The 23,213-nt window shown below is 46.7% G+C and overlaps 1 protein-coding gene across 1 annotated transcript in view; it reads right to left on the bottom strand.

The window, feature by feature from the left end:
* Window positions 1–3,898: 3,898 nt before the first annotated feature.
* CDH26 (cadherin 26) overlaps window positions 3,899–23,213 on the bottom strand; it is a 48,348-nt gene continuing 29,033 nt past the window's right edge. The window contains exons 10-18 of the mRNA XM_046678062.1: window positions 20,609–20,751; window positions 19,719–19,958; window positions 18,194–18,415; window positions 17,430–17,560; window positions 14,491–14,577; window positions 12,732–12,800; window positions 11,332–11,388; window positions 7,773–7,847; window positions 3,899–5,643 (exon numbers count right to left, since the gene is read on the bottom strand). Coding sequence (XP_046534018.1) covers window positions 5,440–5,643; window positions 7,773–7,847; window positions 11,332–11,388; window positions 12,732–12,800; window positions 14,491–14,577; window positions 17,430–17,560; window positions 18,194–18,415; window positions 19,719–19,958; window positions 20,609–20,751 — 1,228 coding nt within the window. The 3' untranslated portion in view covers window positions 3,899–5,439. The remainder of the gene's footprint in view (window positions 5,644–7,772; window positions 7,848–11,331; window positions 11,389–12,731; window positions 12,801–14,490; window positions 14,578–17,429; window positions 17,561–18,193; window positions 18,416–19,718; window positions 19,959–20,608; window positions 20,752–23,213) is intronic.

Genomic DNA, 23,213 nt, shown 5'->3' with positions numbered 1-23,213 from the left:
AAAACCAAATCTGACCTGAAAAGGATAATGTGTGGCCAGAGAAAAGAATATTTAAAAGGATCTGCCACAGGGTAGTGACAGCCATTTTTGAAAAAAATTTTAGAAATATGTTAAGCAATAATGCAGCATGGTGTAAGTACATAATATTCATTGTACAAATATTTGTTTGAACGTAATGGAAGAAATCCGTTCAATGAGTAAAATTAACTAACCAAGGTAACTACTCTGAAGCATTTATCTGCCAATTTTTTTGTATTTATTGGGGGTTTTTTTGCTAATGAAGATTAGCCCTGAGCTAACATCTGTGCCAATCTTCCTCCACTTTATGTGTGGGTCACCCCCACAGCACAGCTGACAAGTGGTGGAGGTCCAAGCCCAGGATGCAAACCCGCAAACCTGGGCTGCCAAAGCAGAACAGGCCAAACTTAACCACTATGCTACAGGGTCGGCTCCAATTTTTTTTTAAGTCACATATTCGGGCTAATTAGTACTAACTTTAGCTGTGAATGACAGAACACAAATCCCCAATACAAAGTGACTTAGGCTTATTTTTTCTCCCTTGTGAAAGAGCGGTGATCCAGACTCTCATGGCCTGCCAGTGTGAGGGACAGGCTCCTCCTAACACATTGCTCCACATGGGAACCTCCATTCCCAAGGTCACCTTTACATCCACGTTCCCACCTGCAGGGAGAGGAACAGGGATGGAGGCAGGCGTCCCTGCGTCCTTAAGAACACCTCTGCTTCAGCAATGTAAGTCCCATGGGCCAGAAGTTAGTCACCTGGTCACACCCAGTTCAAGAAAGGCTGGGAAAGGGAGTTCTCATCTGGGGAAGACATAGCCCAGCCCAAACTCAGGGATTCTATGTCTTAGGAAGAAAGAAAGAAGGGACATTGGGGGCCGGGGAGATAGTAGTCTCTGCTACCGTCCACCCTTTGGAAACCATCATATCTGTGCACATCCTTCTTCCCACACACAGAACTGCTGCCTCCTCCCCACACGGATATAAATGCAAAGCTCAGCCCATCACTGAATCTGGCTCAAAATCCAGGATCCCAGAATAAAGCACAGTCCTCTCCCTCAGATATGGATGAGGCTTTTCATGGTTTGACAAGGTACAAACTAAATAATAAGGTCCTGGTTCCCAACACAGCCAGCATAAGGCAGATGAGTAAGAACAGGATGCCTGCAACAAAAACTCCCATTTGGAAAAAAGTAAACTGATAAACACAACCACCATTGGTCCATACACACGAACAGATCCTGGGAGGCAGGACCACGGAAGACCCTCTGCAGCGTCACCCCCCACGGCCCCGACCTTGAGTCCTTGCTCCCGTCTCCCCGCCACACCGGACCGAGGTGCCTATCAAAGGTGTGTCCTTCCTGGCGGCTGCAGCGTTTCACAGTTTGCTTCTCGGTTTTCAGGTTGGTGGTTCCAGGGATCACTTTGGGGTTGAACAATCCCTGGCTTTTGCACCCCAGGTGGTGATTTCTTTGGCAAAGCATTTCTTTCAAACATGGAAAGACTTCTGATATATTTGTTTCCAGTCAGCTCCATCTGTCAAGGCACAGTTTACAGTCCTGAAGAGTCTGGCTGGCCCTTGCTTGTTGGCCTCCACGCGCAGCTGAGGCCGCCAGTCTCTCAGCATGATGGCGCCCATCCACCTCAAGCCGTCTAAGCAATGGGCTCGAGTGGAAGGTGGCATTGTTCAAAAGACTTTTGCCACATCGTTCACAAATTGGTCAGACAGGACACTAGTTTTATTTTCTGAGTGTGCTGCTTTGCACAAAAACATTCCTGTGACTGATGTCATTTGAGAGACACAGCAGGTGGTTTTTTCTACCCTGCAAGGCTCCAAATTACCAAGCTCTTGGTCAACTTAGATCGGAGACTGCAGTCAGAGAGGGCCTCCATCAGCAGAGCTGCGTTCCCTCTCATTCCCGCTCCTACGCCGGCCAGCAGTAGCCTAAGTCCCTCTCTCTCGTGGGACTTTGCTAAAAGCGAGAAACAGCTCATGCGTTTCTATATTATAAATTTCTCCTATCATTTCCTACTTCAATCCTAGTTCAGAACATGGGCTGTTTTTCAAAACACAACAGGGGACAGTTGTTATCAAGTGCTTTGTTTCTGCCCAGTAAGGGTCCCCAGTCCTCAGCCCACAGTGTCTGAGTGCCAGCCTCCTGACCACGTCCACTGAGTCAGTGCCACAGGTTTGAGTTCGGCCACTTGCACCTCACTTCTCTATTTTGTATCATTTAAGATTAAACGTCCCCAAGAGAGACAGAAAATTCAAAATAGCACTGGCTTAAGCAAAACATATTTAATTTCCCTCATTTTGAGCCCAGAGTAAGGTGGTTCATGGACGAGCCCAGTGGGGCTCCCTGATGTCAGAGACCTACACCCCTTCTCTCCTGTTGATGCACCATGCATCAGCTCTAACGGCAAGGTCCAGGATGGCTGCCCCAGTGCCAGCCATTATATTCTCATTCCGGCCAGTTGAAGAAGAAGAGGGGGAAGAGACGGACACATCTCCACCCTTCAAGGACACTTCCTTGAAGGAAATTGCCTTCCATTGGTCAGAAGTTAGTCACGTGGCAATACCTGGCTGCAAGGGAGGATGGGAAACGTCACTCCCATTCTGGATGGCTGAACATTCAGGATTCTTTTACTGAGGAAGAAGAAGTAACAGATGTTGAGGCAAGTAACAGTGGCTGCAGCCTCACACGTGTCAGACCTCAGACCAGCGTCCGTGTGCCGGGGAAAGTGAAGGGACTGGGTCTGTCCTGTTTTTATAGCTCCAGAGTTCTTAACTCTCCTCCTCCTTCCTTACAGCAGATTTGTTTGGCCTCTGACACATTTCAGAGCAGACAATGACCAGACAAGGTCTGGAGTCTTCTGCCCAAGTGCCACCTTTGAGGGGACTGCTGCTATACCTACTTCACAGGGACATAAAATGAGGTTTGCCAGGTCAGTGTTTCATTTGGGTTTTAACAACTGAGGTAGCTTCTGTGTTCAGGAAATCATAAAAGTAAGGAGAACAAACACCTCTGATGAAGAGCTCCATAAAACCAACGTGATTGTTAATGCAAATGGAAAACCAAAATTGATGAAATGCAAAATAAATATTTCACTTACGAGACTGCTGCTGTCTTTGGACTGCTAAGTAATTTGGAGGCTAGTGTTCTTAAAAATATCATCTTTTCCCTGAAAATATGTACTATTTCTGTTTATTGCCTTCTTCATTGCCATTAATAAGACTTAGTTTAGGTCACGTGTATACGTAAATACTGCTGGGGGCCAACATTTTCACCAAAGCCTCCTGATGCTGACTTTTCCAGTGGAAATCTTTCTAAGCATGTGGATAGACTTGAGAATGAACTTGTCGGGAGAGCCAGCCAACGTGCAGGAATGTCGGGGAAGAGCTAACACACCACAGGGAGCAGCATCTGAGGGAAACGGCTGACACATCCTCCGCCAGGTGCGCTTCATAAACAGGGCTATTTTCTCCACCGGACGCTAAACCCTCAAGGCCCGAGACCTATGAAAATGGTCATGGTCTGAAAAAGGGATAGATTGGCTTCAAAATGCACAAAGGAAACAGCAAAATCAAAATTAATAAATGCCTAATTAAGTATCTACAAAATGTAACATTTTGTTCTCCTCATTAATTGTTAAATTTGGCGTTCATGAATTTTTCATGAATATTTTATTACTTTTGAAAACAATTAGTTGGAGAGCGTCTCATAACGCAAGAATTCACAAATTTGCACAACTGCCGAGATTTCATAACCAGCAGTCAACAAAACAAGTTACCCGTAGCCAAAATAAGTTTATTTAAAATCTTTCGAAATTTGTACGGCAACACCTTTGTATGGATACATTATCGTGTGTTTGATACAATGTGGAGTTTCCAAAAAGAATGCTTTAAACAAGAGGTCAGCATACTTTTCCTGTAAAGGGCCAGGAAGTGGATACGTCTGACTACTCAGCTCAGCGTGGCAGCACAAAGCAGGCAGACAGCACATCAACAATATGCAAGGGAGGCTGTGTGCCAATAAAACTTTATTTACAAAAACAGCAGGTGGGCCAGAGCTGCCCCACCGCCGTGGTTTTCTGACCCTTGCCTCAGAGCCAGGAAGGTCTAATGACCACCCACTTATTCCCGCCAACTATTCAGACTCAAAAGGTATTCTTTTCTAAACAATTACTTCTAACCAGAATTACCCAGAATGTCCTAGACTCTCCTCTGACTCATTCCAGCATCGGCACAGCTGTTCTGCATGTTCGCGTGTCAGATTGACGCTTTCAATGCTTTGAAGATGGATTTTCTTCTTTTTCAGTTACCCAAAGCGCTGGATGAGGAGTGCAGTAACTATGGACAAACACTTGAGATCTCTTTACAGTAAACATGTGAACAGCTTCTTCAGAAGGAAGAGGGAAGTTTGAACTCATGAGTCTGCAGAAACTTTCTGTTCAATACAGTGCTTCACTGATTCGACAGCAAACGTGTGCCTCTCATTTATCCTAGGGCGCGAGAGGGCACTCACAAAAGCTGTGCTCACTCGGACACACACTTAGATATCAAATATATACATGAAAGTGTCCTGGTACCACTTAAAATTTTGCTTCATCAGTCCCTTTCTATTACTCAGACAAGAAGACTATTTCTAGGGCACACGTCCTACTAGTGCAGTTTTTTAAAGATTCTTAAAAGAAACTATCCTTCCTCCACAGTTAAACCAGCAGGAAGTGGCCAAGTAAAAAATTAACAAAGTTTGTGGTTTTGTTTAAAGATAAAGTCTAATTGGAATTTCTCCATTCAAAGGCTGCTAAATTCTTTTGCTTACGTAACACCTGCAAGTTAAATTATGTCTGTTCATTTTTTAAGAGCGTGCTGCTTATAAAGTTTTAAGCAAAATCATGATAACATATTTTATCTACTCAAAAAATGAAAAGAGATCAATATTTATTTTTTAAAAAATCACTAAAAATACTGGTCACTAATGGTTTAGAAAACATTTCCCTATTTTTTTCACTTAAACTGAAGCAGAATCATAATTACAGAAATGTAAATATCACTAAAAAAATCTATTTTCGTTTTCCCCCAGTATTCCCTGTTGTTGCCAAATTGCTGGGTAATCTATGGATTATGGTTTCATTTACCCTCAGACCTGGGCTGCTAAGGGAAGCAAGGAATTACACAATTAAATTCACGTTTCTCTAGAAAATCTGACCAATCAAATTTTTTAAAAGTGTAACCTGCTGTGTTGCTTTGGTTCAAGATGCCTGGTCTGAGAATATCAAAGCTTTTAATCCAGACTCCTAGTAGGTTTATCTGCATCCTAGGATTAGGAAGTAATTTTTTAAGAAAGAAGAAAAAGAAAACTTGAATAGTGATCCCCCTCCATGAATTACTCCACTTGTCCCAAATATGCACTTTTTAGGAAGGAACGCCTGACTCTGAAAATATTTCTTCAAGTGGAGCAGCCTTTGAACCCAAACAGTCCAACAAGTCAGGTGGCAGGTCCTGCTCCGAGAAGGTGAGAGAACTGAGGGTTTCAGCTCTTTCACATGGCCCCTCCTCGGTGTAGACCTTAGGCAGGTAACCAGTGTCATCATCCAGCACGTCAACGCCACAGAGCTTCTGGAGAAAAGGCAGGGAAAGAAGAGGTAAATGCCAGGTTCTTTCAAACACAGTTTTCTCCGGGTTCCGTTTGAGGGTCGCCTCAATGTGATATTGATGACGGGCAGGCCCTTCGTCCCTGGCTGTTGCAGAAGTTTCTACAGACTCAGAAATGGCAGCCCAGCAGAGGGGAAAGATGCTTCCTTCATGCTTTCAGCTGATTTCTGGGAGGAAACTATGACAATTGTGATGGTAGGTGTCTAGGTGGCATGACAGGAGCCCCTTAAGAGGATGTCCCACCCCCTCCTGTCTTAGCTTCTTACAGATTCATTCTTTGGGGTTAGCCCTCCACCACCGGTGCCCTGATACCTCCCCTCCTGGCCCTTACACCTGCTGTCCCCTTCTTGAGTGACTGTCCCCAACTGCCAACCTCCACTCAACAAACTCCAGCTCATCCTTCTGGACCCCGGCCATCTCTCTGAAGACATTTCTGGCTTGTTTCTGTCTGAGTAACTCAACAAATGTTTGTTGGATGGACAGACAGACGAGGTGAAAGGGTTTTTGCATATTTACCCTTAAACACCTCTGGGAGGGTGCTGTTGGAAATTGAAGCCAGTTCCATCAACCTAGGAAGGAATGGGTTTAGCAAGAGCATTCTAACCCGTCACTAGCTGACAGAGTTGCTGAAAGGATGAGCTCCTCCAGGGCATGAGGACATTCAGAGTCAAATGTCTCAGAGCCGGAGGAAGCAGGAGGTGGAAGGAAGGCCTGGAAAGAGGAAGCTGAGAAGCCCTGGAGACCAGCCGCATCTCGAGCCCTCAGCCACGGCCTCCCCTCAACCCTGGCAGCCAGCTGGCCCCAACTTCCTCTGCCTCAGAGAAGCCCCCCCTAGGCTCCCCGCTTAGCGGGAAGCACCGTCTCTCAGGTCTACGTCTACTGGTCCCCACGGGTCAGCGTGAGGTGCTCACCCGTCCACCCACCCAGCGCCTGGCTCCGCTCATTCAGGGACTGCGGTCACTGTGTCTATACCCCGGGGGCGGGGGCAGAGGAGGAAAGGGAGCTCTTGCCAGCTAACAAATGAACACCCAGCTCTGGCTGAGGTGTTACAAGTCCTGTCACGTCCCTTCAGCGAGGCTGAATAGATAATTAATGACACACCTGGTGTGTGCAGAGCAAAACAGAATCTGCAGTGGAGGCTGTGCCGTGTTCGATCAACTTCAAAACTCCCGGGGCTGACGGCAGAGCATGGGGCTCTGCACTCTGATTCAGCACTTTTAGAGACCACGTAAGATCAATAATTCAGCATAAACCCCAGCTAAGTTAGAAGGCCCACAAGGGAAAGAGCCAGGCCTTCTAATCTGTATTTTCCTCCTCTCACACCACCAAGCACAGAGCTCCAGGCTTGCACCAAATAAATGCTGCCTGCCTGGTAGACAGAGGAGGATTGCGGACATGCTCCGCCTCCTTCCATTTAAACCACCCATGGATTTGCCCAGCGCCCAAATCGCCTTTCTAATTCTCCCAAGAATACACGGCAGCTGTGTTGAGGGCCCCTTCCAAGAGATGTCTGCTGTTATTGTCCAATAGTCCTTTCAGCGTAGTCAACCCATAGCTTTCATGATCCACAGAAAGAGACCACTCACTCTTGTCTCAGGTCATGTTCTGCAGAACAGCCCCTGGAGTGAGGGTTCCCATGAAAGTGCTTGCTATGGACTGAATCGTGACCCCCAAATTCCTATGTTGAGGCCCTTAGCCCCAGTGTGATGGCATTTGGAGGTGGGGCAGTTGGGAGATGACTGGGGTGAGACGAGGCCTCATGATGGGATTAGTGCCCTTATAAGAAGAGACACCAGAGAGCTTGCTCTCTCTCTCTGTCCTGTGAGGACCAGCAAAAAAGTGGCCATCCGCAAAGCAGGAACAGAGCTCTCACCAGCACCCACCTGCGCTGGCACCCTGATCTCAGACCTCCAGCCTCCAGAACGGTGAGAAATAAATGTCCATTGTTTAAGCCCCCCAGTCTGTGGCCTTTTGTCACCGCAGCCGAGCTGACTGATGCAGCGATTTAGCAGGAAGTGTCCCCGGGTCAGTCCTGGGGCAGGTGGGGAAGCAGAACCCACAGCTGATGCACCTAACACAGGAGGCCTTCCTACCTGACTCAGCATCGCCACTGTCGTTCCTGCCCTCACTTCCAGGGTTCGTCTGGGCACCTCAGGATCCGGGTAAACCTGCAAAGCAAACGAGCAGAGTCCTAACACCACTGAGGAGCGCTTCTCAAGGATCCCCACGTCAGCAGCCTCCGCTGCCCCACGCAGCGGGCTCCACAGACAGAAGGCCACCCGCAGGTGCGAGGCTGTCACAGCCCTCACTGAGGGAGAGTTGGGCCCAGGGCACTTTGCTCAGGTCTCACCTGTTTGTGTGGCGAGAGAGACAGGAGGCCCAGCAAGTGCCAATCGCTAGACCTTTCAGCACCTCAGCTCCCAGGGAAGAAGGAAGCCGCAGCAAGCCCGGCCAGCAGTCTGGAGCTAACGTTGCTGCCCGCTGACGCCCTCATACGTGCCCTGTGCTCCCCTGACTGCATCTCTTCCCGTTGTTTGAACTGCTGTGCCTCCCAACCTTGCTCAGAGTCAGTGGCACCTCGTGCTAAGGATGCATGTGCTGCCCTTCACTCATTCTCTCAGCAAGTGGCCGTGGACCTGGGCCTCTGGGTACTGGCTAAGGAGTGGGAGTACAGTGGTCAGGAAATGGACTCGGCCTCCACCATGTGGGGTGGCCACCTGGGAGCCCACAACTCCCACAACTGAATCATGTAAGTCAGGGCCACACTGGGGCCAGGCCAGCAAGGCACCCGGGACACAGAACAGAAGGCAGCCTCACTCTCGGACTCACACAGGGGCAGGGCCAGCACCCAAAGGGGAGGAGAAACAAGAGAGACGGCACCTAGCCAGGCCAAGGAGGCCTCTCAGGAATGGGAGGAACGTGAGAATGGAGCAGAAGGACCCTGGAGGAGGAAGCCTTCCCAGGTGGAAGGACCAGCAAAGGTCCAGAGCCTGGAGGACGCTCAGCATGTTCCAGCATGGCTGGAGCCCAGAGAGGCGGGGGGAGGCCAGAGGTGAGCAGAGGCCAGGTGACAGAGGACCCTGCAGTCCTTAGGCTTCAGACTTTACCCCCAGTGCTATGGCAAGCTGTTGGGAAGGTTTAAACTGGAGAGCAACACGATAGGACTTGTGTTTTAAAACACTGGCGGCTTTTATGGCTGAAGTGACTTCTGACCCTCCCTGGGTTTAGGGATAATTACTGCATTCCAGAAGACATATGTAAAAAATTAGAAAGTCTGGGACAATTTCACATGTCCGTGAGGCTACACACACACACACACACACACACACACACACACACATGTACATATATGCTTACACATACACACATCCATCTATCTATCTGCCACATCACACCAAGGCGAATTGAACTAAACACACTCAGCCAAAGGGAGCAAGATGTGGACCACCACAATTACCCCTGGGGAGCTGCTGCCCAGCTCCCAGTGCAGGGAGCGTGTGGTTGGAGATACTGTGCCCTCAGTCAGCCACATGTAGCCTCTCAGAGGAAGATCCTGGGGATGCAGGCCCTGCCTACAACGTGGCCCCACACCGGCTGCTCGCTGGTCAGACTCGTCAGTCCTTCCCAGGCTGGCAGAAGATACTGCATCAGTCTCCTCTCAGGGGCTGGGGTGGGATTTTGCCTGGAGCCAACTTTAGGTCCTAAGGCACAGCACCGGTGCCGAGAGCACCGCCTCCCGTCTCCAGGCCTCTCCGCATTGAGGCACTGGCTTCAGACTGTGTCCCCAGGACCCATGACTCCCCAAAGGTACTTCAGCGAGAGTACTTGAATTTCATTCTAATTATTTGCAAATTATCTTAATAATATTTAATGTTATTTTTAATAATATAATGGAAAATGGTTTACATCTTTTTGAGTCCCCTCCAACATGTTAATAAAAGCAAAAATTTCAAAATTTGCTTTTATGAAACCTGAAGTTTTTGTCTGTTTGCATAATCAAAGAGAATCCTGATAGTGTGAATTGAGCAACCTCAAAACTTAATGTTTAAAACTGCTTATTGGCATACATTGACATTTTCTCGATACTTTAACAACCAATTCACAACAATGTGAAGCAATGAATTAGGTGCTAAGATAATGTAATTTTGCAAATTTCTTCCACAACATCTGACTTCTATTTCTGTGTTTTCATGAGAATCACTATTGATATTGATTGCTTTTGTAATTGCTTTTGTCCTCCTTTGTCTGTAGGGGAGATGTTCCAAGACCATCAGAGGTTTCCTGAAACCTCAGATAGTACTGAGCCCAATACATACTATGGTTTTTCCTATACATGCATACCTATGATAAAGTTTAATTTATAAATTAGGCACAAGAAAAGATTAACAACAATAACTGATAATAAAATAGAACAATTATAACAATATATTGTAGTAAAAGTTGCCGTAGATCTTAGCAACCTCAGCATATGATTTTTTTTCTTTCCTTATTAAGTCAAGAACTTTCACCTTCTCGCTTGAAGGAAGCACTTTAAAGCTTCTCTTTGGCATATCCTAATTGCCAGCATCACTACTCTTGCACTTTGGGGCCATTATTAAGTAAAATAAGGGTTGCATCGCGATACTGCAAGGACAGGTCCTAAGTGACTGACTACCAGTTGGGTGGCGTGTACAGCATGGGTCTGCTGGACAGAGGGATGGTTCACGTCCCGGGTGGGAGGGAGCTGGATGGCATGAGATTTCATCACGTTACTCAGAATAGCTCGCAATTTAAAACTTATGAATTGTTTATTCTGGTATTTTCCATTCAATATTTTTGGACCGCAGGCAACTGAAACCACAGAAAGTGAAACCACAGATAAGGGGGGATGACCCTTATCTGTTCTTTATAACTGATGTCGTAAATGTCAGTGCACTCATAATTGGTACTGATAAAAAGCCACTCTAATCTGTTTTATTTATACTGGCATTCTTTGTAGGTTCTCTTTTGAAAAGAAGGATTCTGCTGCTAAAAAGGTTTAGGGGAAAAAATGGACTAGATGACCTCTCCAGTGCCCTCAGTTCAAAACTTCTAAACTCTGTAAAGAATCCCGGCAGAGGACTATCTGGACGTCGAGCAAGTTCTTAGGAACTCAGCAGCAAAGGAAACTTGCCAGGGACTGAAAAACTCACGCTTTCAAGTCTAAATGTGTGTACTTTAATTACTTACCATTTTCCACATTCACTTCTCCTTTTAGTTATTCGGATGTCGTTTTTTGTTTGTTTTGTTTTTTTAAAGCATCTTCTTCTTTTTTGTGTGTGAGGAAGATTGGCCCTGAACTAACATCTGTTGCCAGTCTTCCTCCTATTTTTTTCCTCCCCAAAGCCCCAGTACTTAGTTGTACATCCTAGTTGTGGGTCCTTCTACCTCCTCTATGTGGACGCCGCCTCAGCACGGCTTGATGAGCGGTGCTAGGTCCACGCCCAGGATCCGAACCAGTGAACCCCATGCCACCAAAGTGGAGCATTCGAACTTAACCACTATGCCACTGCGCCGGCCCCAAGTTTATTTTTTTCTACTTCCTCCCCTCCAAACTCCCAGTTTTCAGGGCTTTCCACAGCTGTTAGGACAGTGAGGTCACTCTCTCATGGTAAGACCTCCATCTGTACTTACCGCAGAAGTAGGGTATTTGTTCCTCACACCTCTTGGCTCAAAAAGCACACCATAACCCTAAAATTTAAAAAGAATGAAAAACATAAAAGTAAATAAAATAAAATAAAGTAAAAAGGATGAAGTCTTTAGTGGTTTCATATAAATTACCCAGGGATGCAAACAAATAGCTGGAAATTCTTGCAATCATATTTCTGTCTATTTCTGCGCTAAAAGTATAGCAATTCTAACGAGAGCAGTGTGGGTATTCAGAGCAGAAATGCATGAGCAAGCCTCATAGCTGCTTTGTGAGAACGGAGCATGGAATATGAGATTTTCAAGCCCTGTCTTGGGTCCACAAAAGCACAGTCAGACTCACTTTGGGCTATGGCATGGCCTCAACGTTTGTGAATGAGGTCCATCCGCCCCTAGGACCCAGGAGCAGCTGCATAATTTGCAGGACACAGCGCAAAATGAAAACGTGGGACCCCTTGTGCAAGTACTAAGAATTCCAAGACGGTGACAGCAGAGCACTATGCTAAGCTTGGCCAGTGCACAGGGCCCTGTGTGACTGACCGCGTACCATGCCCATGAGGCTGGCCCTACTGGGACCAGAGGGACGTGTCTATCAACGCACAAGCCCTTCCAAGGGTGGACTCAGGGCATCATATTTGTGCAAAAAAGAAAGGCACATCTTTATTTTAGCTCAAATGTAGCCTGAGAAAAGATAATGCAGTTATAGAGATCCTGAATTCTTTCTTAGAAGCTTTCACTGTAAAAATTCTGGCTCTTTGCACCCTGAATATCTCTTTTAATTCTTACAAGAAAGGTAAATTTTTTGTTAAAATGATAGCTAGTTACACAAGTAAGCCCAGCGAGGTCTGCAGTAGACACCTGGATTCTTAGTGTTGCACCAGAGGCAGTTTTCTGGTTGTGCTAATGTACTGTGGTTATGTGAGATGTTACCCTCAGGAGAAGCTGTGTGAAGGGTGCACAGGACTCTCTGAAAATAATCATTTTAAAAGGCGAAGCAATGGTTCTAGAATTTGTACATAGAATATGTAAAAACAGGCTACAGAGGGCCATCAGGGCTCAGTTGCGCAGGAGAGGGGGAATCAGTGGGCTGAATTTGGTCAGGGCCAAAGCCATGAGCTCTTTATCTCATAGATTATCTCTGCTGCCCTAGGTGGACACAAGAAAAGGTATTTATTTGTGGGTGTTCTATATAGTGTCATATTGGATCGGGACTATGAAATAACTCTCAAAAATAACAACAGCTAGTTAGGTAGATGAGAAGATTTTCATTGACTATGTCTTTGTTCCACCAGTATCACAGAATCTTCTAGAAGGGCTGCCTCTCAAGGGAACCAACTGTCAATCATTAGTGAGGTTACTGCAGCAGGACATGAATTTCTGTGACTCACCGGCATCCCCAGGACAAAGCATGCTTGGTCTGATGCACTCTCTGGAGATAGTAGCATATCATTTACATCCTAGAGGAAAGATGCCGATTTACTCAAAAGATAATGCATTTCCCTCCAGTTGAAAACAAAGCAGGCACGCGTGTCCTTCTCTTGCTCATAAAGTCATATGCAAATAAAAGTTATCATTATGATGAGGGGGAGAGAAAGTGGGAGTGGAAAAGGAAAGATGGAGAGATGCAAGAAAAAACAAAGACTACAGTGAAATGGAACTGTGTGGTCTAACGTGACTTGAAGATGTAGATTCTAACATTCTTTTGATGATATTCCATAGACCCAAAAATTGAATGCACACACAGACAAGAGCTAGTAGTGACACAGACAAATGAAACTGCTTAGATTTAGGGATGGGATTATGGGCAATTTTTGCTTTTGAGTTTCTGTTATTTTAATATAGGACCTTCGATAACGAAATAAAATGTCAAAGAAAGTAAAGCAACAATGGACCTTAGCAATGGTTTGATTTGAGACAGTTCATGCCATGCAGCAGATTCTAAAATGTCAGATTACCCCATAAATCATATGTGATGACTTAACCTAGGGAATGGATACGAATGGCAGTTTATTTAACCAGCCCCCAGGGGTGCAATTACTATTTGCAGAACACCGTGAAGGAAGCCAGAGACACACCAAGAAACAGAAGCAGCAGGCTTTGCTTTCATCCCCTGTAAATGGGGAAACAAGACACCCTCTCCCCAGATTCTGGTGAAAATTCAGTGGGATTGTGCTTGCAGAGTGTATACACCAAACCTCTGGGCAGGGTCAGCAAGGCAGAGCTACTAGTGTGCTTAGGAGGAGCAACGCTTGCAGCCTCCAGAAGCTTACAGACCAGTAAAGGAGGAAGGAAAGAGAATATCACCACCAGCCCACATGACATCTGTGTGCAAACTGGAATGGGCAGCCCATGCCCCAGAAGCATGGATTGCTGGACAGAATGCCCGCTGGACCTGGCTCTGCTCACCCCCAGCCAGGCACCTGCTCCATAACTTATGGTAGCCCTGGATTAGCTTGCTGTTTTCCGAAGTGGGGGACACCCACCACTTAAGGAAAGGAAGATTTAGCCAGTTTGGGAACAGGGTTCTAAATGACATTGAATTGCATGGTGAGAAAATTATCCCCTTTCTAATTCCTCTTCCATACTCCGAATGACATCCAGGAGAGGGTCTTCGTCTGGGGCCAGCCAGGCTTTGAGACCTCTCCTTTTTCACGGAGAAAGACCTTAAGCCTTTGGGAGGCAGCATTTGCCACCTAGCATTATTGGTTCTATTTCTATTGTGTCTATTTTCCATACCTGCTCTTTATATAAGTAAAACTGGTTTTTCATTTACAATGGAAATAAAAATTTTCCTCTTTAAAGAAAGGTACTTAGTTTGGATGTGTGTCCATTTAAAGAAAAAATATTTTAAAAAATACTTTAAAAAGTACAAGTGGCACCCACATACAGCAAAAGCCATGACGGTGGCGCTGGACAGGCTGCAATTTGGGCACGGGGTCACCTGACACTGATGTGCTGAGAGGCAAAGGCAGAATCACGGGGCCTTTGCCAGTGGGCCTGGGGTGGAGGCAGGCCTGGAGCAGGCCTGCAGAGGGACATCTCTAGGATGTGGGGCTGGAGAAGCAGCCAGGGTGTTCCCTGCCACAGAAGCCATCAGCAAAGTCCCCTGTCTGATTAAACCCAAGCAACAAATAAGTCACATGTTACCTTAGCACCGGGCTTGGCGCCCACCTCGGCTGTGTTGATCAACAGGGCTTTCAGCTGATCCTTGACATCTGACCTTTCCTGTGGGACCTGGGGAAAGAAATACGACAGGGGCTGAAGTTACAGATGGCAGAATTAAAAGCAGAGAGCAAGGAATAACGTCTCCCCAAACACGTATCTACGCCATCACAGAAATCGTCCAGGCCCTAGAAAAGACACCTATCCTATAAGCATAGACCACTCAGTGGGGTGCGGGTGCTTTGGTAATTGCCGGTCGGGAGATTGAGTTTCTTGTTGTGCAGTGTTTCATGCAAAGTGCTGGTAAAAGACCCTCATTTCCACAGGCCTCGGAATCTAAAAGCTCGTCCTCTTCTAAGGCTCACAGTTAAGTCTCTTGGCGTCACCGAGGTTGGCAGTTCTATGTGCACTCTCATTCGTTCCTCATTCAACAAATATTCACTGAGGGAGTCGAATGTTGACAGGCGCTGGATTTCTGTTGGCTGAGAGCTCACCAGCTTCCCCGGGGAGACGGGAGGCATCTATGCAATCCTATAGACCATCTTGATTGGAAAGTGGCAGAATGTGACAAGGTGAGTGGAATTAACCATGGCATCTCGAGTGGAGGGGGGTTTCCCAGGAGCACAGAATGTCCCTGGCGAGTGTGTGTGCATCTGCAGGCTGGTGTAGTCATGTTAGACGCATGGACGGAGAAGGGCATACACTTTGAGATGGGCTTATTTACCAATGGTTACAAAGACACAATTAGTAATTACTGTTAATAATACTAATATTGGCAGCCACTGTTTACTACGTGTTTACATGTGTTATTTGATTAAAATGGCTAGTAAACATAAGAGAGAGAACATTATTATTCTCATTTTATACATGAAAGCTTAAGATCAGTTAGATGATGTATCTGATAAGCCACAGTTTGGGAATCGAAACCCATGTTTGTCGGATCCCAGCTCTCAGAGCCCTAAAGGACACTGTGGCAGAAATGGGGGTGTGTTCTGGGCTGTGAGTGGGAGATAAGGAGAAGGACATCTTGGCACAAGAAGAGGACACTGACCCCTTGTCCTGGATGGGGCTCTCTCATCTCTCTGACTGCTGACCCTTGCTCACTGCCATCTTGCCACTAGACCCCCTCCAACATACCTGGCCTCAGCCCTGCAATGACCAAGCTCCCCTTCGACACACTCTGCTTCTGTAGCTGCTTCCTCCTTCCCAAGAGACAACCACTAAGCTGTAGGCCGACAAGAGCAGCACCTGGGCATCGCCACCACCTCTTCCACCTTGGCTGTGCCTGCAGCCTGCAGTGCTTGCAGAGGTGTCTTGCCCACTGGTGTCCTCCAAGCTTGGTGACCTCAACTGCAGCCCACCAAGGGGGAAGCTAAGCACAGCCCCTGGGCCTAGGAGCCATTCCCATTTGCCTGGATGGTTGAGCACCCGAGCAGAGTGGAACTGCCTAAGGCTGGGGATTCTGTTACAGAAGACACTATTATTTTTCAAGATGACTTTATTCATAAAATTATGAAAACAAATCAAAACAGCCAGCTGCTGCTCTCACTGTGGAGGAGGGGGATTCCTGCTGGGCATCCAGCTGTCTGGATAGTTTGGACGATGACTCCTGCCTTCTCATTCCCACCCAGGGAGGGCTCAAAGCAGGCCTGCCTGGTCGTACAAGCGTGTACATCTACAACTTGACCTAAGGCTGTTACTTCCCCCTTCCTTCAGGCCAGTAGGGAGGAGAAAATGTGGAAAGAATCCTAGGAGTCTGAGTCGACCGCCAGTGTCTCCAAGCATCAATCATTTTTTAGAGTATCTTCCCATTTACTTGAGCATAATGCCAAAGTTAACTGGACTATCTTTTCCCTAAAGCATCTCACTTGGTGCAACAAGTCTCTTCCTTCCAGGAGAAGATTTCCAGTGGTGGATCTAAGACAAGAGTAAGATGGGGCAAGCTGAATCCTCTGTGCACAAAACATAGTGTTTCCTTTTGACATTTCTTGGGTTTTCATTTTTCAGATCAACCACCCTTAGTTCTGGGTGCAGACAGACAGGAGAGCTCACACTGCTTCCATCTCATGGCCTGGCTGACCCCAGCTCAGGGTTGCTACGGGACGACTGAGCTAAGGCAGGGCCAGGGTCAGGAGCAGCAGGTTGGAAAAACTAGTGGTTACTGACTGATTCCCTTGTGTTGGCAGGCATGTGAGCTGCTTTCAGAGACTTCGTCTTCTTTGATCCACAATCTGTGAGGTTGATTTTACCCTCCCTGGTCCACAGATGAGGATGTGGGGTTAAATGACTTGCTCACCATGATGAAGGTAATCAGATGCAAAGCCCAGGTGGCCTCCCGGCAAGGGCAGCGAGCTCTCTGCGTAGCCTCTGCTGGCCGGAGCCGAGGAGTGGGCTCTGCCGTACTGTCCCCAGGCCACGGTCAAGAAGCCAGCATGGACTCCTTTAATTAGAACGTGTAACACATTTGCCACTTAGAGAAATGCCACCTAGCAAACATCGTTTTTCCCCTAAACAAAGTTTCTTAGCCCTGGGACTGCTGACGCTTCGAGGCAGACACTTCACTGTGGTGGGGCGGTCCCAGGCACAGCAGGAGGTTTAGCCGCATCTCTGGCCTCTACTTACCAAGTGCCAAAAGCATCATCATCCCCTCAGCCCCCTCCCACCAAGTTGTCACAATCAAAAATGTCGCCAGACATTGCCACGTGTCCCCTGGGGGAGCAAAATCACCCCAAGTTGAGAACCATTGACCTAAAGCAATAAATCAATTTAGTTAAGTTGGACAATTTTCCCAGGAATTATTTCCCATTTGCTACTCAAATACAGGTGAGAGTGAAGAAATGAGAGGGAGAACAGTGAGTGAAAAAAATATGTCCGTGTATTATTGACATCATCATCATGAAACACGAAGCATTCTGTTCTACTACCTGGGTAGAAATGACTTTGCTCTCGTCATTGTATGTGAGCAGGGTCTGTTGGCCATCCTCAGGTGGGACAGAGCATCTGTGCTTCTTGGCTTCAGACACAAAATAGCATCGCAGCAGGAAAAGCAGAGCAACTGTGACAACACAAAGGAGAAAATGGGTTGCAAAAGCTCCTCTCTATCTGATATTTCAACAGGATCATGTTTGTTGACTTAGGACTCACCCATGAAGTGACAAGGTCAAATCATGTCTTAATCAACTTTGTAGTTACAGAATTTAGCACAGCTCGGGGCACAAACAGCTGCCAGAGACCTATTTGCTGAATTGATTGGTTAATTCCGTGAGACCAGTAATATCGTATTGTTGATTTTGATCGATTCCATGAGACCAGTAATATTGTATTGTTGATTTGAAAATCTAGCTTCCTTATTAGCCTTTGCCAAGCCCAGGAGCCTAGACGTCTTTATCTTGCTGCCCCAGCCTTATTATAAACCACAGAGCTGTCCTTAGACAGTGTTCACCTATGGATTCAATGGCCGTAAACTGCCGCTTATTGAGTAGAAGCTGCTTTTGCCAGACAAGCAGCATATCTGACCAAGTTGGCAACCTTTGATCTGAGTCTGGGACTCTGATGAGCCTAGGGTCATTCTCAAGTGTCCTACTGATCTCTGCCACCATCTGCTCCCCACCTCAGAGGACTCCACACCCCTGGCTTACAGCCTGAGCACAGGAGTCATATCCCCAGGACCTCCTCACAGACCACTGACCTGCCAGAGCCAGGAACCCTGCACAGAGAGGGGCCAGGAGCCCCGGGAGGAGCCCAGCTCCTACAACAGAGCGCTCTGCACATGTGAATCCACTGAGACAGGAACAGACTCTCACGTGGACACTCTGCTTCTGGGAAAGTCCCTGTTTGTCTCGGATGAAAAGTGGCACTGAGTAATCTCCTCGTGGGAGGCTTCTCAACATTACAAGTTCAGCTGACCGACCTGCAAAGGGAAAAGGACCTTGCATGCATTGACTCCTCCTCACTTGCTCATCTACCCCGCACACGTTCACTAAAGGCCCACAGGTTCTGTATGGAAGTGAGCCAACTGTGATGTTACAGGAAACAGTCACCAACACCACCCTCACTTCTGACACCAGCTCCCAAGACCAAGCTTAGGTTTGGTAATTCTCTAAAAGGAGCCACAGAACTCACTTAAAGCTGTATGCCCCCTGCTGCGGTTTATGACAGCGAAAGGATATGGGTTAAGATCAGCCAAGGGAAAAAGCTCCTCAGGCAGAGTCCAGAGATGCACCAGACGCAGAGCTTCCAGTGATTCTCTCCAGTGGGGTCAGGACAGCATCACTTCCCAGCATCAATGAGTGACAATACAGACGGAATATTGCCAACCAGGGGAGCTCACCGAGCCTTGTGTCCAGAGTCTTTATGGGGCTTGGTCATGTAAACCTGGTCAGCTGGCCACAAGGCTGACCTCAGGCTCCAGGCTCTCCAGAGATCAACAGACATCCACATGACAAAGTGCCCACCCTAAATCCTATTGCTCCTATATTGATTGACACAAGACACTGCCAAGTAAACAAAGACACTCCTTTCAGACAGGACATTCCAAAGGCCTGGAGATCACCTCCTGGGAGCCAAGGGCAAAGGCCAGAGCTCTTTCGGGGTAAGGTTCAAAGCTCGACTCTGGGTCTGGGAACCATAAAGGTGAGTCACAGTTTCAACTAAAAAAACATGCTCCATTCTACAGACTCACTGATCAAAACACAAAGGAGAATGTTGAAGTGGATGCCAGGGGTTCCTCCTGGTAACAGCACCCCAATTTTCCTTTGGAAGAGCCCACACTTCCTGAACTCTCAGCCCATGTGGGTCAGGAGAGGCTAAGCCCAGATCCCTACTAGGTCCAGGTATGGGCTGAGAACAAGCCAATCGACACAGCTGCCCTCTCGACCCCCACTCAGAGCAATGGGCAGGCAGGTGACCCAAGCCATGAAGTGATATAAATCTTGCCAGGTGCCAGGATGAGTCCAGGGACTCCCAGCAGCCTCCCTGCTGCCCCCAGAGAAGAGCCTGCCTGAAAGGGAAGTTCCCAGAGAAAGGCAGAGCCAAGGCCTGGATGGGCTTCCAGGGCTGTCCTTTGAGCACTCAGACCCAGCTCTGCTGGGACACAGGCTTGCCTGGCTTCCTTCTCAGTTACAGAAGCCAATAAATTCTTTTTTGCCTAAGTCTGTTTGAGACTAGGTTCTTTCATTTTCAACCCTTTATCGCTGGCCAACACAAATACTTACCCTGCTGTTCCCCCAATTTCCATGTGTCTCTTGCATTTCCCTCGGTATCATCCAACTCAAAGGTAAAGGGGTCCGAGTAGGGCTGCAGGTCACTGTCCTCGGCCTCGATGATGAGGGGCTTGCTCACTGCAGACTCACAGACCTCCACGTATTGAGAACGGGGATGGAGAGTCGGGGCATTGTCATTGATGTCTGACAGGAAAAGCATCAGGGACCCCGTGCCCGTCTGTGGCGGGAGGCCTTGTAAGGGGGGAATTCCAGGAAGGATTACTTATCACTTAAAGAGCCTGCTCCATGCATACAGCCCCCAGGAAGAAGAGCTCTCTCAACCTCTGAGGAAAGGGACCATTCCACTGAAACACTGACACTTTCCCTTTCAAAGTCATAAGCTTTATGTAGGTGCTTGATCTGTTTTCCTGCTTTTTTGAAAATTCAGAGTATCTGGGTAGGGTAAGTTAACAAAACGCTTGCCACCTCAAATCATGTGTAGAACCAGGTAGAATGTAGAGTCATCAAATAAATTAAAACATCAATTATGCCAGGTGTTTAGAAGGGGTGGGGCAGGAGGGAAACGGGTGTGATGTGGGGTGGAGATGTCCTGCATCCTGACTGTGTCCCTGTCAATGGCCTGCTGGTGATAAGTACTATGGTTTTGCAAGGTATTACCGCTGGGGCACACTGGGCAACAGGTACTCAGGATCCCACTGTATTATGTCTTCAAACAATCCAATACACAATACAATACAAAAATAATCACCAGTACGGATGCACAGTGATAAAGAAGTTTATTTTATATTTTTCCCAGTTGTGCTGAAAGACTCTCATTGGTGTTATTTTTTCTCAGGAAGCAATAAAACACATTTTCCCCCCAACTTTGGATAAATACTTACCATCATCAACAGCATGAACGATGATTATGTAAAAACTATCATTTACATAAGGGGATTCTCGGTCAATTTCCTTCCTGGTGATAACTGCTCCTGAGCGCTCATCTACAGTGACCCAGTTTGCTGGATCATGAACCAGTTTATACCTTGTCAAAGGAAACACAGGCAATTTTTAAAATTAAAAAGTTATGTCAAAAGACAAGTCAAAAAATATGCCAGCAGAGACAATTCCTATCACAAGTAATGTGGGAAATTCTAAGAAGAATTAAGTTAGGAGTGCTCGTGAATTTGATGAAGGCACAGGGATGTCCTTCAGCCTGCAGATTCCATTAAGGTATCAAACCGATATTCACTGACTACTAAGTGCCCAGTCCTTGTGGGCTTGCACATAACTTTGTTCAACTGAGGGAAGCATTTCATCCTGGAAAAGACCCAAACTTCAGTTGCCTGTAGGGGCTCATAGCTTAAGATTAAGACCAATCTGCCCTTGTGCCAAAAGCATAGGACTTTACTACCCATGGAGCCCAAAAGATTCACATTAGGGTAATCCAGTCAGTCCAAGTGGTCTTCTACATCCCCCACCACCTGTGTGCTCCTGGTGCCATTTTAATATTTCAATAGGTGGGCATGCCAAGCCCTCTGGAATTCCCCAATACCTGTTGAATCAGATGGCATCCACTGAAACTATTTTGGGCTGCCAAGGACAGCTGAATGCTGGGGGACCCACAGTAGGAAACTTCTGTACCCAGAGGCCAACAACAGAAAAGGTGCAGGCCCCCCGAAAGGGCCAGAGAAGGGAAGCTACCCATGCCATCTCTTCCTCCTTGGGAAAGGCTGTGGAAAAGGTCAGCATCTATCCCTCTCTGATATTCTGATATTCGATGGGTCACGGTTTTTGAAGGGACTGAAGCTTTTCCATGCACCACTTCAACTCAGAGCAAATGCCAGAAGTTCCTTGGAAGCCTTAATGTTTATAAATCAGGGGTAGAAACTTAGAGTTCATCTGTGGATCATCTCAGGCCAGGAGACAGCCTCTCTCAGCAAGTGCATGCATGAGAGGTAACTCCACTGAACGCAGATGGAGCCAAGCACACTAGACAAACCCTGCTCACTAGGTCATGTCTCAACTCAAGGACACTCAACTCACCCCTTAGAAAAGGCAATATTTGAGGCTGAAGTTGGCAGAAGTTCATGACTTCAGTGAAATCCAAACATTCACTGAGATGTACTTATGAGCCAACCATACTCAAGGGACAAGAATACAGCAATAAACAAGATACGGGCTCTACACCAGTGTTCTCAAAGTGCGGTCCATGGACCAGCAGCATCAGCAACACCTGGGAACTTGTTAGAAATGCAAATCTCAGTCCCTACCCAGACCTCAGAGTCAGAAACCCCAGGGGTGAGGCCCAGCAAGGTGCACTTCAACAAGCCCTGACGACGATTCTGTTTCATGCTGTAGTTTGACAACCACTGCTTATAGCCTCTTGAACTCAGCATGCACCTGCATGGATCTGTGCAGGTCTGTGAACTCTTGGTTAGCTGCCCACAGTGAGAAATAGCAAAAATTGAGAGCAAATGTTGGGAAATTTTTATAGTCATTGGCATTGCTTTGACCCCCAAGCACATAATCATTTTTCTAATAATTCGTTTTTTTATATTTTATGAAATTATCACTCTGCAGTGAATTGGAAATTAAAAGAAACAAAATCTGGTTCTCCCCAGTCTATAAGTGGATAAGTGGAGAAGCGTTGCTCTAAGGAAGAATCTCAAACTCCAATTCCCACAGGGGTCAAGTTGTTGCCAAAAATGAGCAAAGCTGGCCAGATGGGGAATGGGGACAAATGCTGAGCTTGCCCTCTCCAAGGGACAGAACACACAGCCCCTATACCCCAGATGATCATGGACCCATGGGACACAGATCCAATGATGCCAAATCTTCCTGTTTTTCAAGAACATCCAGATAATTGAGGTTGTTAGCATAATCTCCTGATTCTTAGATGCTGGCGACTATATTATCTTATTTTATTGTGGTAAAATACACATAACATGAAATTTATCATCTTAACTATTTTAAGTGTACAGTTCAGTGGTATTAAATATGTTCACATTGCTGTACAACCGTCACCACCATCCATCTCCATAGCCCTTTTCATCTTGTAAAACTGAAACTCTCTGCCTATTAAACACCAACTCTGCATTCTCCCCTCCCCCAGCCCCGGGCACCCACCATTCTACTTTGAATCTGTCTCCATGATTTTGACTACTCTAAGTACCTCATATAAGGAATAATATAGTATTTGTCTTTTTGCGACCAGCATATTTCACTTAGGGTAACGTCCTCAAGGTTCGTCACGTTGTAGCATATTGCAAAATGTCCTTCCTTTTTAAGGCTGAATAATATTCCATTACATGTATATACAACATTTTGCTTATCCATTCATCCCTCACGGACACTTGGTTTGCTTCCACATTTTAACTATTGTGAATAAGGAAGCTACGAACATGGGTGTACAAATATCTCTTCAAGACCTTGTTTTCAATTCTTTTGGGTATATACCCCAGAGTGGAATTGCTGGATCATATGGTAATCCCGTTTTAAATTTTT

This window comes from Equus quagga, chromosome 12 (assembly GCF_021613505.1).
Source record: "Equus quagga isolate Etosha38 chromosome 12, UCLA_HA_Equagga_1.0, whole genome shotgun sequence".
In the NCBI taxonomy this organism is placed as follows: domain Eukaryota; kingdom Metazoa; phylum Chordata; class Mammalia; order Perissodactyla; family Equidae; genus Equus; species Equus quagga.
Note: the sequence above shows the minus strand (reverse complement) of the source record. Positions and strands in the feature narration are given on the sequence as shown.